General features: G+C 42.7%; 1 protein-coding gene across 1 annotated transcript in view; it reads right to left on the reverse strand.

Moving 5' to 3' along the window:
* ANK3 (ankyrin 3) overlaps window positions 1-15,286 on the reverse strand; it is a 731,099-nt gene that overhangs the window by 643,460 nt on the left and 72,353 nt on the right. Inside the window, exon 2 of the mRNA XM_059729849.1 lies at window positions 2,253-2,291. Within this exon, the coding sequence (XP_059585832.1) occupies window positions 2,253-2,291 (39 nt within the window). The remainder of the gene's footprint in view (window positions 1-2,252; window positions 2,292-15,286) is intronic.

A 15,286-nucleotide genomic window follows, 5' to 3' on the forward strand; every position in this document is an offset into this window, starting at 1 on the left:
TGTTTCATTGAATTACAGCTTCAGATCATTCATCTTGGCAGCAGGAATTAGACCTCATATGGGGTGATAGAATTAACTACAAGTACTGGTTCAGTCTTCTACTGTCAGAGTAGGGAACAAGGGTAAAACCTCTTCCTTGAGCTTTAAGTGGGTTAAGGTAACTCAAGTACACTATAGGATGGTTTGAATCTAAACTCTAAAAAAGGACTGGGAAGGCCAACTACAGCTTGATGAGGCAGTTTCCATCCATTGTCTCCCTCTACCCTGCCTCCCCCGCTCTTTTCTTTTGTTCACATCCATGGAAGGTTGTCTTTAGAATTTCTCATTTAAGTTTAATGAGATATTAAATTTAGAGCCACTTCAGAAAAAAACATTCTAGTCTTTGTCCTCAGTGGCCATTCTCACTTTGATTTTAAGTGTTAAAATCAAGCTGTCCTCCAGGCGAGGCAACGAGTTAATATTTTAAAAGTTCGCAATTCCTATAAGAAAGGTGATAATTTCAGGATTAGCATTTTAAGCCTGAGTAATGATCTGGAAAAAAATCATTAAGGATCACATTTGTGGGAGCCCAGCAGGGGAAATAATGCTGAAAGGAAATCAGCACGGGTTCATTGCAGGTAGATCCTGCCTGACTAACCTTGTTTCTTTTTATGACCAGGAAAGAAAATGCTTAGATGCAGGAGTCGAGGTAGATGTCATCTACCTAGACTTTAAGAAGGCCTTTGATATGGTATCTCATTCTGTTTTCATAAATAAACTGACAGGCTGTGATGCAGATGATTACTAGCTCAGGTGGGTGGCAAATTGGCTTAGGGGTCGTACCCAGAGAGTGGTGGTGGACAGGTCGATATCAACCTGGAAAGATGTGGGCAGTGGAGTCCCACAGGGCCTGGTGCCTTGGACCGGTGCTATTCTTCATCAGTAACTTGGACGAGGCCATGGAGAACACCCTGTCCAAGTTCACAGATGATACCAAATTATGGGACAAAGTTAATACACCAGAGGGTAGGGAATGGATCCAGGCAGATCTGGACAGGTTGGAAAAATGGGCAGAACGAAATAGGATGAAATTCAACGAAGACAAGTACAAAGTGCTGTTTGTACCTGGGCAAAAAGAACTACCAACACACTTACAGGCTGGGGGACGACCTTTTCAGCAGCACAGCAGCAGAAAGGGATCTTGGAGTCAAAGTTGACTCCAAGATAAGCATGAGTCATCAATGTGATGAAGCAAACAACAAGGCTAACCATATTTTATCATGCATTAGCAGATGCATGACGAACAGGTCCAAGGAGTTGATGCTTCTCCTCTATGCGGCACTGATCAGGCCGCAGTTGGAGTACTGCATAGGAACTAGGAAGCACTGGCCACAAATTGACAGAGAGCAGATTTAGATTAGACATTAGAAAGAACTTTTTCACAGTAAGGGTTGTAACTAAGATAACATACTTTCTGAAATCTGGTAATTTTAGCCATGTTATTCTAGCCTTTCACAGAACCTGGGAAAGCCGTAAAGAGAAATAGCTGTATAGCAAAGATGGCAACTATGAAAAAGTGCTGTTCAGATTTATAGTCCCTCTGTATAAGTTTCAAGCAATAACTTAGAGAACTGTTACTAGTACAGTTAACATCACAATACAGCATATCTTAATGTATCAGTCAAATGTTAAAGAGCTGTAACACCCAGTCACAAGAAAAGTTGCCTAGAAGTTAAGGTTTCTGTGCCGGTGCTTATTTTTTGTTAATTAAATACATCAAACAAAATTGCACCCAGGGAAAGCAAGTATAGCTACTGATCCTGATTTTATCTGTTAAGAATAAATAAATTTCTTAGTGAATGGTCTAGTTCAGCAAAAAAGTGTTTCCAGATGAAGGATGTATAAGCAAGATGCTTAACCTTTCATAGGTTTTTGGTTAAGGTATCAGATCTATTCATGTGAAGGAGGCAATCAAAACATACCTTCTATGGTATGGATAAAGATAAGTACAACCAATAGCAGAGATGTTCCTATGGATACAAATATCTTGGTGGAGATTCCAGGTAAACAAACATTCTGCTAACAGGGTTGAGACTTAATAAGACTTACAAAATTCTACAAGTGGCAGGAAAAGATTAAAGAACATTTTCTCTCTCTATAACGGTTGGTTGAACAGTACATAAAAAAGTAAAAAGCTGGAATACAAAAGTTGCATTGAATCTCAGAAATAGAAGTGTTAATCAGCACGAATATGTTTGTTTTGTTTTTTTTACCTTTTTAGAGCTTCCTGGAGGATAGAATCCGTAGCACACCTAAACATACAAAAATGAAAAATAATTAGAACATTTAAGAAGACAGTCTGAATTACTGTTACCAAAATATAACAAATATGAGTAGTAAGAATAAAAGTTAATAATAAGTAGTGGATATCCATCCAAAACCCTGTGAAGTCAATTTACACCCTGGAAATGTATATAGTTCACCTTCCGACCCACAAAACAACGAGTCACAGAACCAAGTATCATTACAATTATGACATGGGTGGTACAGAATCTTCTCCCCCAAACTGGCCCTTCAGAAATACTGAACAAAAGGCATAACAGTACAGGACTTTGCAAAAAGCCATGGGGATCATGAAAGGCTACTAAGGCTTGTGCCATCAAAAAGATACAAATGAGGGGAAAAAAGCACACCACTAAAAAAAGATTCTGTACTCCACAGTTCTCAGAGCAAATAAAACACAAAAAAACCCCGCACAAATTATATATACAATAGATTTCATGACCAGATTTATGCAGTCTACTAGCATGCAACAAATTCAATGACAAAACCTTTGTTAAAACAGGGTTGCAGTTTCTCAGTAGTATTTCATCCTGTTTTAGGAAAATAAACTTTTGAAAAAACAAGAAATACAGAATTAAACTACATGGCCATGTAACCTTTATTTTACTGACATCCCTACTTGAACTAGGCAATGGGAATTATCAGCAGGCATTCCATCAGCATTCACTGTGACAGAGGTACATGAATGATGGAGTTGGAACAACCTGGTTAAAGTGCAGTTGTGTTTTGAGAGAAAGTGGGTATGTCATGATTCTCTGAAGATGGTGGATTATGCACTGAAAATATCTGAATTGGGTAGCTGCTAATGGGGAAGGCAAGAAAAAAAAATCACAGATATGGTCTATGTCAGGGGTGGGCACTAATATTGGCTGGAGGGCCACTTAATGAATTTTGGTTGCCACCTTGGGACCAGAATTCCTGCTCCTAACCTCTGACCTTTGCCACTGGAAGGAATGGACCCCCTGGAAATATTCCTTTTGGGAGAGGGATTGCCATCTGAACCAGAAAAAAAAAAATCATATATTAGAAGTCAAACATCTATTATAATGTATTTTAATTTTATTACAAAAAATGTTTTTGTTATTATTTTTGTTTGTGTAGTGCATATAGAAGTGACTGCATAATAGGTCAATAGGTGTGTGGAAGAGTGAGCAAGTGGTTTGTGAGGGGGTTTGGCTGTGTGGATGTGCGGGGTGTAGGGTATGTTACAGGGTGTGTTTATATGCGAGGGGTGTGGGGGCAAGATTATATACAGGCACATTATATACTGTAGGCCAGTAAAGGTCATCTGCCACTGGGCTGTCTCCAATCTTGCCTGTACCACTTTTGGCACCTGAAGCCAACCTTACCACTGGGCCTCAATGAGCAAGGTCAAGAGAATAAGATTGCCCTAGCACAAGTCTTCCACATTTCTTCAGTTCATGCTCAGGTGTATTTTGTGTCATCACATCTTAAACCTTCAATACCCTTCTAAAGTCCTGAGGACATGGGTCAGCAGCAATGCAAAAAGTGTGGGTAAAGTGTGAGCTGTTCTTGCAAACCAACACAAAATCAGCCAAGTATAGGGTTCCTCTACTCTATATCAAATAAATAATGGAATTTAGCAATGTTGTTGGTGACTAAGCAGCCCTTTTTAGAACTGCACTGTTTACAACTTCTTATTAAAGAAAGAGCTAGAGGTGCCCCATTCACTCTCAGTAACATCAATCTAAATTGAGATGCATCTATAATATTTGGTAGAGAAAGAAAGCAGAAAAAGCTATAGGCACTTTCCAACCAAAATAATGCAAAGTTCTTTAACACACTTAAAACAGTGTATTGGCTTCATCCAAGTCATTCCCAGATGGAAAATTACTAAAAAAAGATTGGCTGACCATGTTAAGAGCCGGGTCAACAAGCAATAAAGCATCAACGATGAATTACCCTAGCTCATTCATATAATTCTTGACATTGAACTTACGGCCATAGAGACTGAAAAAGCAATCGCACTGCTCTAAAATGGCAAAGCAGTTTCTTCTGACGCCATTCTGATGGAGGTCTACATAGCTATTGGAGACTCTTTCACCTCATGTCTCAGAATTTTCACTGGATGTGGCAAGAAGGTGCAGCTCCCTCAAGAAGGCAAAAATGCTTTCATTATTCCTACATAAACTACACTGTTTATATATATGGCTATCAGTTAGCAGAAAATTTTTGTATTAGGAGTTGCTAGCAGGACTGTTGTATGATTAACCCACACAGCCCACATCTGTTATTATCTGTCCATAATACTTCAGGCAAAAATCCAGCCTATTAGCCTTCAGAAACCACATCAGTGAATAACACAGACACAAAATAAAATGTAATCTTTTTTGACCCTGACAGACACAATTAAATCACAACCATGGTTTGATACTCAGATCTTCACAAACACACAATGGTAAAATCTTTTAGCTTTAAGACAACCTATTTGAGACAGGACTGTATTTCATAGAACCTGTGCCGCTGTCCTTGTGTGACTTCAAATTCAAAACATTTTCCTTTGCCCAACCCAGCCATTGTTGGCTTAGAAATGGTATTTAAAAGGTCTGGGTTCTTTTTAATTGGCTTGTAAGTATAGATATATTCATTATAAGGAGTCAAGATAGGCAGCAGGGGTTAACTGAATTTCTAAAGAGCTTGGGAAATACACACACAGCTTCTCATGGCCCTGGAGGTAGATGGGCTGTCTAACACAACAAGGACACAGAGCCTGGGAAGCAAAGGAAGTATGTCCCATAACACAAGATAAGTGACACCAGCAACAAGGCCTCAGAGAAAAGGGGGGCCTATGTCCTGGTTTTGGGGGAACAGACCAAATTAGGACAAGGCCCAGAAGGCTACATGGATGTGCGACCAGAGAGAAAGCCATGGGTGAAGAGTCATCAGGAGTCATCAAGGGGGAAGGAGAATACAAAAGCAAAGACTTAAGAGTAAAAGAGGGTCCCCTCCCTTTGTCTTATCCGTCCCTCCCACCACTCCTTGTTGTCTTCCACCTTCTCCTTCCTGAAAGGGGTCCCCTATCCCTGTCCCCCGGAAAAGGTCCCCAAGGCCGCCATGGACAGAGGGCACACACCAGCAGCCCGTGTCATGCACCCCACTGAAGGGGGGCTATGGGCCTCGGCTTTCCACCTCCAGACTGCTGACACAGAAGAGAAACAGCCTCAGAATGGAGCTTGTGTCCTAAACAGATGTACTTTGACTCTGATGACAGCCCTAGGATTGGTAGATGTAGAACTGTTTGATTGTTTGTATTGTTGTTTTTCTGTTCTTACTCTGTATCAATAAATTCACCTATAATCGATTGGCAGGTGTTGTGGTCGGTCTGAGGGTTGTACCTGGCTGGAACAAAAGGTATAGGTGCTGGGTCCAAATCCAAGTTCAAGAGCCATGAAGCATGAATTTCAAAGCAATCCAAGCATCCATGTGGATTTTAGAGCACTTAGGACAGCAAATTTTAAAACAGCAATCAAAGCTGGGGCTCTACTATAATTTTAAGGATATACATTAATCACAGCTAGACTATGCTCTTCACTATTTTCCCAGTTGCAGGTCTGATGGGCAAGGCTTTTCATCACAACTTCTAAAATAGAAATAATTTCTGCTAGGTGCATGCTTTCTATTTTTTCCTTCTCTTTCCTCTCCCCTAGATACTTGTCTCTAAAGTTTAAAATCATACTTCATTTCTATATTCATTAAAAGATTTATAAATTGGGCTCACCTCATCCTTCTCTTCAATTTACACTGGGAATTGAGGCATGCCATACAAAATTTGGCTGGAAAACCAGCATTGTCACAGGACAATATATTTACACTATTGAAAAACACATTTTTCCCAGTCTGATTATAAAGAATATAGCTAAGCAAGTCTTCTGCCACTCTTGTTCACACTGAGCGCATTTACACGAGACATTTACTGCAGACCTGCCTAATTAGCTCAGCAGTTAACATGTCCACATTTACATGTGTGGCCCTATTAGGCTGCAGTAAACTAACAAACTGTGCCACAAATTAGTACTTGTATTTATAAGTACAATCCTGCAGCAGACTTATTTAGTGCACAGCAAGATGCTGATGATGCTGGATGGGGCATGAGGGTGCTTCAGTGCATGGGCTGCCTGCCAGCTAACCCCACACTATAGCACCCTCTTGCCCCAGCCACCCCTTCCATAGCACACTGAGACAGACTGGAGCAGGCCTGGTCTGGCAGGCTGACCCTCCCACCCCTCCACCAGCTCCCTCCCAGCTAGGGCTGATCTGACACAACTCAACATGCTGCCATCACAGGTGCACGTTCAAACGCAACACCCAGGAGCAATAAATTCCGGCACAAACTGAGCTGGAATTTATTGCTATGCATTACTAGCACATGTAGACATTCCCACAGAGTAATCATCTTGCTCTCCAACTTGTTCTAATGATAGTGAACAGAGTGACAGTGATTCTGAGTAAGAATGGCAAAGTTTGATCCATAGTGCTTAAATGAAGGTGGTCCAAGAGATATGTTTGTTTTGTTATAAAGCTCCTTAGATACCAAAAACATCGAGAATTCAGATTGCATATCATACTAACAATAAATGTATACCTTCATTTGATTTTCTACACATCATATAAAAATTTAACTTAAGTATTTTCTTATCCAAATCCTATCCTATCCAATCCTATTATCCAATCCATGCCTACCAATAGCCACAATAAAAACTATGAATTGCTGAAATATTTTGACAGCAAATCTCTTTTGATTTCTTTGTCTAAGATCTAAATATAATATAAAATACTTTAATAATAATCATTTGGAAAACCCAACAGCAACCTAAATTGTTGAAGAACTCATTAAGTTCTATTATAAAGTCAAATGGCATTCCAATCTAATAATTATTTGGTTATAAATCAAAAGAAACAATAGGAAATGCTGTTCTAGTCTAATTGTATCTCCAGTTATCCATCAGTTATGCAAATCATTTATACAATGGCACTAAACAAACTACCCATTATCTATCTGAAGGATGACTTTATAATCCATAGCAAATGATTTGTACTCGTTTCACACCTCTCATTTAACACAGAAAACTCAGTCAAACTCAATCAAACTCAGTCATTGTTCTAACTTTATGACACTTTAATATAAACAAAAAGTAGCTAAGATATTGTCTATGAAAAATAGTTTCTATGATCCAACCAGTAGAATCTAGTTGTATGCAAAACTGCCACTAGCCATACTGATATAGTGATTGACATGCCAGCAAAACAGGGTTTAATGTAGCTGCTTTTGGTGTTCTGTACAGGATTGACCCAGCAATAAACCAGAAAACTAGCAAAGAATATTGGGGCATGTCTACAACACCTTGGTCCCATGCCATAAGGACAGAAGCCTCTTGACATTTTATTTTTAATCACACTTTTAACTCTTCCCCTCCCCCGTGTGCTTCAGAGCTACGCTATACTCCATGACTCCTTTTTCTGGAAAGGATTTATTACTATACTGCCCAGTTCTTTTCCCAGCTGTTTTGCTGCCTTTTTTTTTTTTTTTTGGTTCAATGGGCAGGGTTTGATGGAACACAGCTGCACAGTATTTCAGCTTCATAACAATAGCTAACTGTGGGAGACCAAGGACTGCATTGCAATTCAGTATCCAGCACATTTTGGGTACTAGTCCAATACGAAGGAAAAAAATAGCTTAATTTTAAATTGGCATTTAAGAAAAAATGCCTGTTAAGCCAGGGAGATGGACATTAGTGGAGAAGCTGTTAAGATTTAAAATGATGGGCTAAATTTTAGAGGTACACTTATACATTGGTCTGATATTGGAGCAGCACTGATATAAAGAAAATTTTCTGTATTGGAAATCAGCCCAATGGGGCTGATAATTTGTCTGATAAATGCCCATGTGTGCGCGCAGCCACAGCACAGCATGTAGGCAATGAGGAGCAGAGTCAGCAGTGTGGAATGCTGCACACAGCTGGTAAATCTGGTGTGGTGGAAGAGGAAGGGGAGCGAGGAGAGGCATGGAGAGGTAGATCAAGGTCCCTGCAGTGAGGTAGAGTATGGGGTTGGGGTTGCCCAGCAGGCACGGGATGCAGGACATGGGAAGGGAGGGGGAGGCAACTCTTTCTGCTGTGCACGGCTAATCCAGTGGCACCTACCGCTTGTCCAGGAAGGCACGGGGGGTGGGAGAGGAGGGATGTCGGTGTGCTCCCGGATCTGCATGGGGCAGGGCAGGGCAGGCTGGGGCTGGGCTCTCCCTGGCCGGACAGATCCAGGGGCACACGCCTCCCGATGCCCTCCTGGATGAACGGTGGGAGCCGCCAGACAAGCACTGGATGAGTTGCATGCAGCAGCAGAGCCACCCCACTCCCTTCCCATGCCCCCCACACAAGTCACGCCTCTGTCCTGTGCCCGCCCTGGCCCCAGCCCAAGCTCGCCCTGCCATGTGCAGATCAGGGGAGCACTTGCCCCACCCGCCCCGGACAAACCACTTGCGGCTATATTCCACATCCCTCCCCACCCTGGCTGGTCAGCGCCTGCCCCTGCCCCAGCCCCATTCCCTCCCTCACAGCAGGGACCTTGATCTGCTCCCCACACCCCTTCCCTCCCCTTCCACCACACAAGCTGAAGAGTTGCATATCGGAAATTGGATCTGCATCGGCTGATATGCCTCCTTAAAAATCAGCTATCAGTATTGGCCCCAAAAATCTCTATCAGTGCACCCCTACTAAATTTTCTACTTCTATAAATCAGAATAGCTCTATGGAAGTCAGTAGAACTCAATTTACAATAGACATTTTGTCTCAATGTGTTAGGAAATGTAGATGTGAGGTCTACCATTTACTAACTATAGGATAATGAAATCTAGTCATCTTAAGCATCTTCCCCATGAATGAATATTAAAAATGTTCCATGCAATTGTTGCTTCTTACTTCTGAGTTTAGAATGCATGGTGTCAGGCATTATATCACCATTACTCAAAAGCACCATAAAATGATTGCTGAAAGTTTCGGTGGTTAGGACTTTCACACCTTCCTGTATTCTATTAATTTTTTTATACCCACTACCCTACTACCCAGAACTGTGCAAAGTAGTAAACAGGAAAAATAAAGCAAGAGAGAGAAGTAAGTGTTCATTAACTGTGGAGAGAAATGGACTCAACTGTGGCAAAAACCTTCAAGGAATTACAGCATGAAAACTAAAAGTTAAGTATAAACTTTTACTGTATAAAACACATAGCTTAGGGAAGGTCATCCTAGACTGACATATAGGAGGAACAGAAACTTTTTTGGTAAATGTCTGTACTCCCCAATACATCTGTTAAGAACTGAGCCGTGAACAGTCAGGGAAGGTCACCTGATAAAAAGTGGCCCAAAGGCCGGGTTCCCAGGGACCTGGGAGCCCAAACCCAGTCAGGGTGAACCCCCAGGCACAGCTGAAGTGAGAGTCAGGCAGGAGGGTCAGGAATAAGTACCAAATGGCCTTGTTACACATTATGCTGTGAGGCATGCAAATGTTGGCCGGTGTTAATGCTAGCTTAGAGTTTGGAGCAGTCACACCCTTAGTTTAAAAATCTTTTCCAACTGTCCCCCACCTGCACAGATGTGACTTGCCACTAGGGGCCTGATGAGCAGGGGCAGAACTAGGAGCTGTTGCCGTGAGTTGCCACTAAGGGACTGGTGAACCAAGACAGGCTTCCATCTCTGATCTACAGGCAGAGGTGTGAGATCCTGGGATACTGGAGGACTTCAACTTGGGCAGTATATCTGTGGGGAGTGGCCACATCTTAATGGAACAGGAGCTAGGTTGCGTGGCTAAAAGGTAATCCTACCCTGGAGTGGTATAACTTTGAGTTGCATAACAAGTGCTTAAAACCACCTTAAGCTGTTAAAGTAAGGACAGTCCAGAGGCTTAGAGAAGCTGCCCAAAATTACCATGTAACATGGCCCTCAGTCTTTGACTGGATGGAGTACTGTAGGCTGGGCCTAGTTAAGGAGTGGAACAGATAGGGTCTGTTGCCTGTGGCTTCAGGGAATTGGTTTTCCACATTACCCCACTAGGGCCAGAGGGGCCCAGGGCACTGATCTGGGCATCTGCAGGTGGCATTTATTTCTCTGTACCCTTAGGGAATGAACTGTTATAATCCTCTGACTCAGACCAGTTGGGCCCAAGTCTCTGATCAAGCTTTATTACAACACCTACCTGGAATGACTAGACTCTGTTTAAGACCACTGACAGATGTTCATTTAAAGGCATGATAGGGTTTGATCCCTGATCCCAGCAATCCCAGCTCTTGCCATGTCACATGTGCATGGTAGAATATGCAGTTTTGGGATCAGGGGTCAGATGCCAATTATGCCTTACTTGCCGGCGCAGGAGAAGCTGGGTAGAACCGCTAATTATCAGCTGAAAATGGGGAATCCACTGAGGCTTCAACCAGCCTGTTGGGTCCCAGATCCAGCCAGAAGTCAGCTGATTGTCAGCCTATGGGGACCTTACTAGGAGGTGCAGGGTTGGAGACCCTGGTAAAGTCCTAACCCTGCCACTCATTCAATTTAAGGCAAACTACCAATAATTAGATTTTATACCCAGAAAGCGATAACGAATTTATAAATGATCCATATACAAAATCTAATTATTGCGGGGACATTTTATAATCTGAGCCATCTTCTATTCAAGTAAATACAATATATACTTTAGTATGTCAACAAGATTGACATCTTGTTGACATACCACACAATTGTATTCTCATACAACTGGTATGAGAAAGGCTACACCTCTGTGATCCTAGTTATCATCTCCTGTACCTTTTATGCAGTGTCCTCTCATTATCATTTATATTGTTTTGCTAGATCATAGACATTCCTCATCTATTTAAGGATTAAATGAAGGTTACAAATAATCACACTACAGACGCAATGCAATCCCATTACCAATAGGCTTAACACACTTACTTCCTCACACATCATTCTGTAAATTAGGATCATGTTATTATTTCTTTTCCACATTATAGCATGTCTGTTAAATTACTAGCATAACTATAAATGGTAAAATATTTTGACCCACTCAAAGTGAAAAGATTGCTGCAGAAGGCATGAATCATTTGTCATGAGCTATCCATTTTCCGAGCGAATAATTTTTTTAGTAATTGCATGTTTATCAATAGCAAATATCACCTCACACACACATACCAGAGGTACTTCCAGAATAGCCCAAATCAAACAAGCCAAAATCCTTAAATCCACTTTAATTTTAGAGCTTCACTGCAAGCATATTCATCTTTTAATCTCCACCTAGACATGGCTTAAAATAAATATGATTTGTTGATGCAAGAAAAAAATATTTTCTAACTTAGATATTAGAACACCAAAACAATTTGGAGCAGCATAAAGAGAGCCTTTTCACAATCAGGTCATTAATAATGGTAGACAGAACTGAAAAAAAATCCTGGTTTGTTTGCCTCTTAGGATGTACTTGAGTGATATTTAAAAAAAATTGTGAAAGCTGTACTGAGTTTGGAACCTAAAACAGTATCACTGTCTGATTAGACCCTGACAGATGTTAATTTAATTACACAATCAAGATAGAACACATTTTATATGGATTCTGCCATGCCACACGTGGAAAGACGCGATTTTTGGAATTGGGATAAAATTTGTTGAACCGTGATCACACAACTGGCAGGTAAAGAGCCTAGCATCAGGAACTCAATACCCAATGCCAGGATCTACACCTACATGGATGTAGAAAGGACATCATGGGAAGTACAGTATTAGGGATTGGTCCCTGACACCTTGTTTCCTGCAGCACCCTTTCAACTTGCCAGCATGTAAGCAGCCCATTAGCTGACGGGGAACCCCCACCCTGCACTTTGGGACCTAAAGCTCTCCCATCCCCAACTGCCAGCACCACAGACCCAGAGTATAGACAGCTGGGGATGATGGATATACATCCCAACACCACTCCACACCAGCTGGTAAGTTTAAAACCCCATCTATGAAGCTGGCATCAGGCTTCAGGGCAGGGCTTTTGCGAGATGCAATGGAAACCAGGCACAAAAATTGTTCATTTCCATTACATGGAACATTTTTGTAGCTGGTTTGTTCATTATTTTGGACTGTTATTCACCTGAACCTGTGGCAGGGTTGATATTTATTAGGGCTGTGCGAAGCTTTGGGTGCTGATTCAATTGAGAGATTTGGCGGCCGAATCTCTGAACCAAATAGGGAGACCAATAAAAAGGTCTGAATCGATTAGATGCTCTCCGAATCAATTTGGAAAAGGTTCAGAGAACTTCAGAGAGATTCAGGCAGTCCCCGCTCGCCGCTGCAGGGAGCTGGACCCAGACTCCATACCGGTATGTAGGGGGCTGGAGGAGGGAGGGGACCATGAAGGAACCCCTACCAGGCCCCATCCCCTACCAGCTCCCCCAGCTTCCCTGAGTGCTCCCCAACCTCCATCCACTCTCCCAGTCCCGTCAATGGCTGCTCCACCCAGCCCCAGCATCCCGGCGCTTAAAAAATTAATTAATCAATTAAATTAAATAAAAACAGTTCCGCACTCACTGGCTGCTGCACTGGCCATTGTGGCTTCTGGGGGCTCATGGTAGAGCCCCCCATGCAGCGCAGGGCAGTGGGGATCACCCCCATCCTGCCCCAGTAGCAGCTGGTAGATGCAGAGCTTTTAAAAAAATAAATAAATAAATAAAAAGGCCTGGGACGCTGGGGCTGGGCAGGGCAGTCATTGACAGGGCTAGGAATGCAGGGAGGGGATGGGGCCTGTTTGATTCGAAGATTTGGCCAATTCAGCGGTGGCTGAATCTCCAAATCAGATTTGGCCAAATCAATTTGGGGCAGTGATTCAAATCACCGAATTGAGTCACTGTCCCTCGAATCAGTCGAATCCAAAGTGAATACTAGCCACTTTGCACAGGCCTAATATTTATGTCACGGTTAACTTGTTAATCATGACATAAGTGTAACATCTGCTGGGATCCTTTGTCAGTACAGTTTTATTTGTAAAATTAAAAAAAAAAAAAATGGACACCAAAGAATTAGTGGCAAGAGGTTAAAGACAACAGTAATAATTCTTTTAATTATATACAAGTTATTTAATAGATAACATTACTAATCCTTTTTAGTCCATTTCTAATAAGAATACTAATGTAATTATGTTACATGTTTTTTCTCCTTTCCCATTTTAATCCGCTGAATCTAAAGTATGTCACTGACAATAGAACATACTACTGGCTTTAATTCAGTTGATTAAAGGGGAAAATATTTGTTTATTAATAATAGTGCAAGTAGCTACGTGTGAAGTCTTTCATCACGCTACATAATTACACGCTCAATGCATGCTGCATCTACTCAAAAGCCCACACATTTTCTGTTTTAAACTGTGCCCATAAACTTTTATTTGGCTCAACATGCAGTTATTTTATATTTTAGTATATTATACTGAAACACCAGTCAATAACTAAACAGGAAATGCATGACTGTATGTACACCAGGGGGTATTTAGATCTGTTCTGTTTTTTGAAGAGGTTATAGAAGAGTGAAAAGCAAAGCTGTCTAAGTCTGCACTTCTGGTTTTCACTGTCCTTCCTAAAGAAAGCATTTCAAGGCTTCAAAAATATTTATTAGCAATAATAATTATTTAATTTTACAAATGTTCTACCATGGGTTCATAGAATCATAGAAAATTAGGTTTGGAAGGAACCTCAGGAGGTAATCTAGTCCAACCCTCTGCTCAAAAGCAGGACCATCCCTAATTAGATCATACCAGGTAAGGCTTTGTCTAGCCGGGTCTTGAAAACCTCCAAGGATGGAGATTCCACAACCTCTCTGGGTAACCTGTCCTAATGTTTTAGTACCCTGCTAGCAAGAAAATGCTGTAACTTGAGACTTTTATTTATAGGCAGAGGGAAAAAAAATTCTTTGGTGGGAGGGCACTGAACGCACACGTGCCTTCCGAGCAGGTAAGTCTGTGAGGGAACGGGTGGGGTGCAGATCGAGATGCCAGTAGTGAGGGAGGGAGCAGGGCACAGGCAGAAGCTGGGACTGGAGTGAATGGAGCCCCAGCTGGGCTTGGAAGTGGGACAAGCAGGAGGCCCACAGGACACATGCCCTCCTGATTTGTGTGCAGGGCGGGGGCAACTGCCACCACATGCTGTGCTTTGCTCCCTGCTACAGCTGCCCCAGGAGTAGCCAATGCCATGTGCCTGCTGCCAGTGGGCTGCACCGCAACCCTGCCCACCCAGCAGCAACATGCATATGGCATTGCATGGCTCTCAGAGCAGCAGGGCTCAAAGCCCAGTGTGCAGCGGCAGCCACCTCCACCCCACACACAGATCAGGGGAGCACGTGCCTCCGGGGCCTCCACTTGTCCCACCACCCAACCCAGCCATGGCCCCACTCACTCCAGGCCCTGCTCGGGCCTTGATCTGCCCACTGCATGCATCCCAGGAGGGCATGGGGAACATGTGCCCTGGATCATGGGTAGGGCGTGTGCCCCGGGTCTTGGGCAGGCGGCCAGCTGCGGGATGCACATGGCATCAGACTCACACTGCTTTTGATGCAGTGGCACCAAGTCACAGAGGCAGAGCAGAGTCCAGAGAGCAGCAGCAGCCCGCCCTCACCCTGCACACAGATTTGGGGAGGGAGGCACACTCCCTACACTCTGCTTCCTCCTCACCCCCCATACCTGCTGCAGAATTCAGAAATTTTAGCTGCTATTGATTACTAAAAATCAGCAGCAGGGGAAGGGGTGGAGGTGGGGGTGGGAAGGGAGAGTGGAGGTTGTGTTAAACTTCTGGGTTCCACAGCTGTGCCAGTAAAGTGACTCTGGTATCTGTAGGGATTAACACTGCTATCAACAATGCTCAGAGGTCTTCCAGACCAGGAGAAATCCCACAGTCCATTCCTGGTCTCTAACACCAAATGACTGTGAGGCTCCTGTCTTA

This window comes from Alligator mississippiensis, chromosome 6 (genome assembly GCF_030867095.1).
Source record: "Alligator mississippiensis isolate rAllMis1 chromosome 6, rAllMis1, whole genome shotgun sequence".
Lineage (NCBI taxonomy): Eukaryota > Metazoa > Chordata > Crocodylia > Alligatoridae > Alligator > Alligator mississippiensis.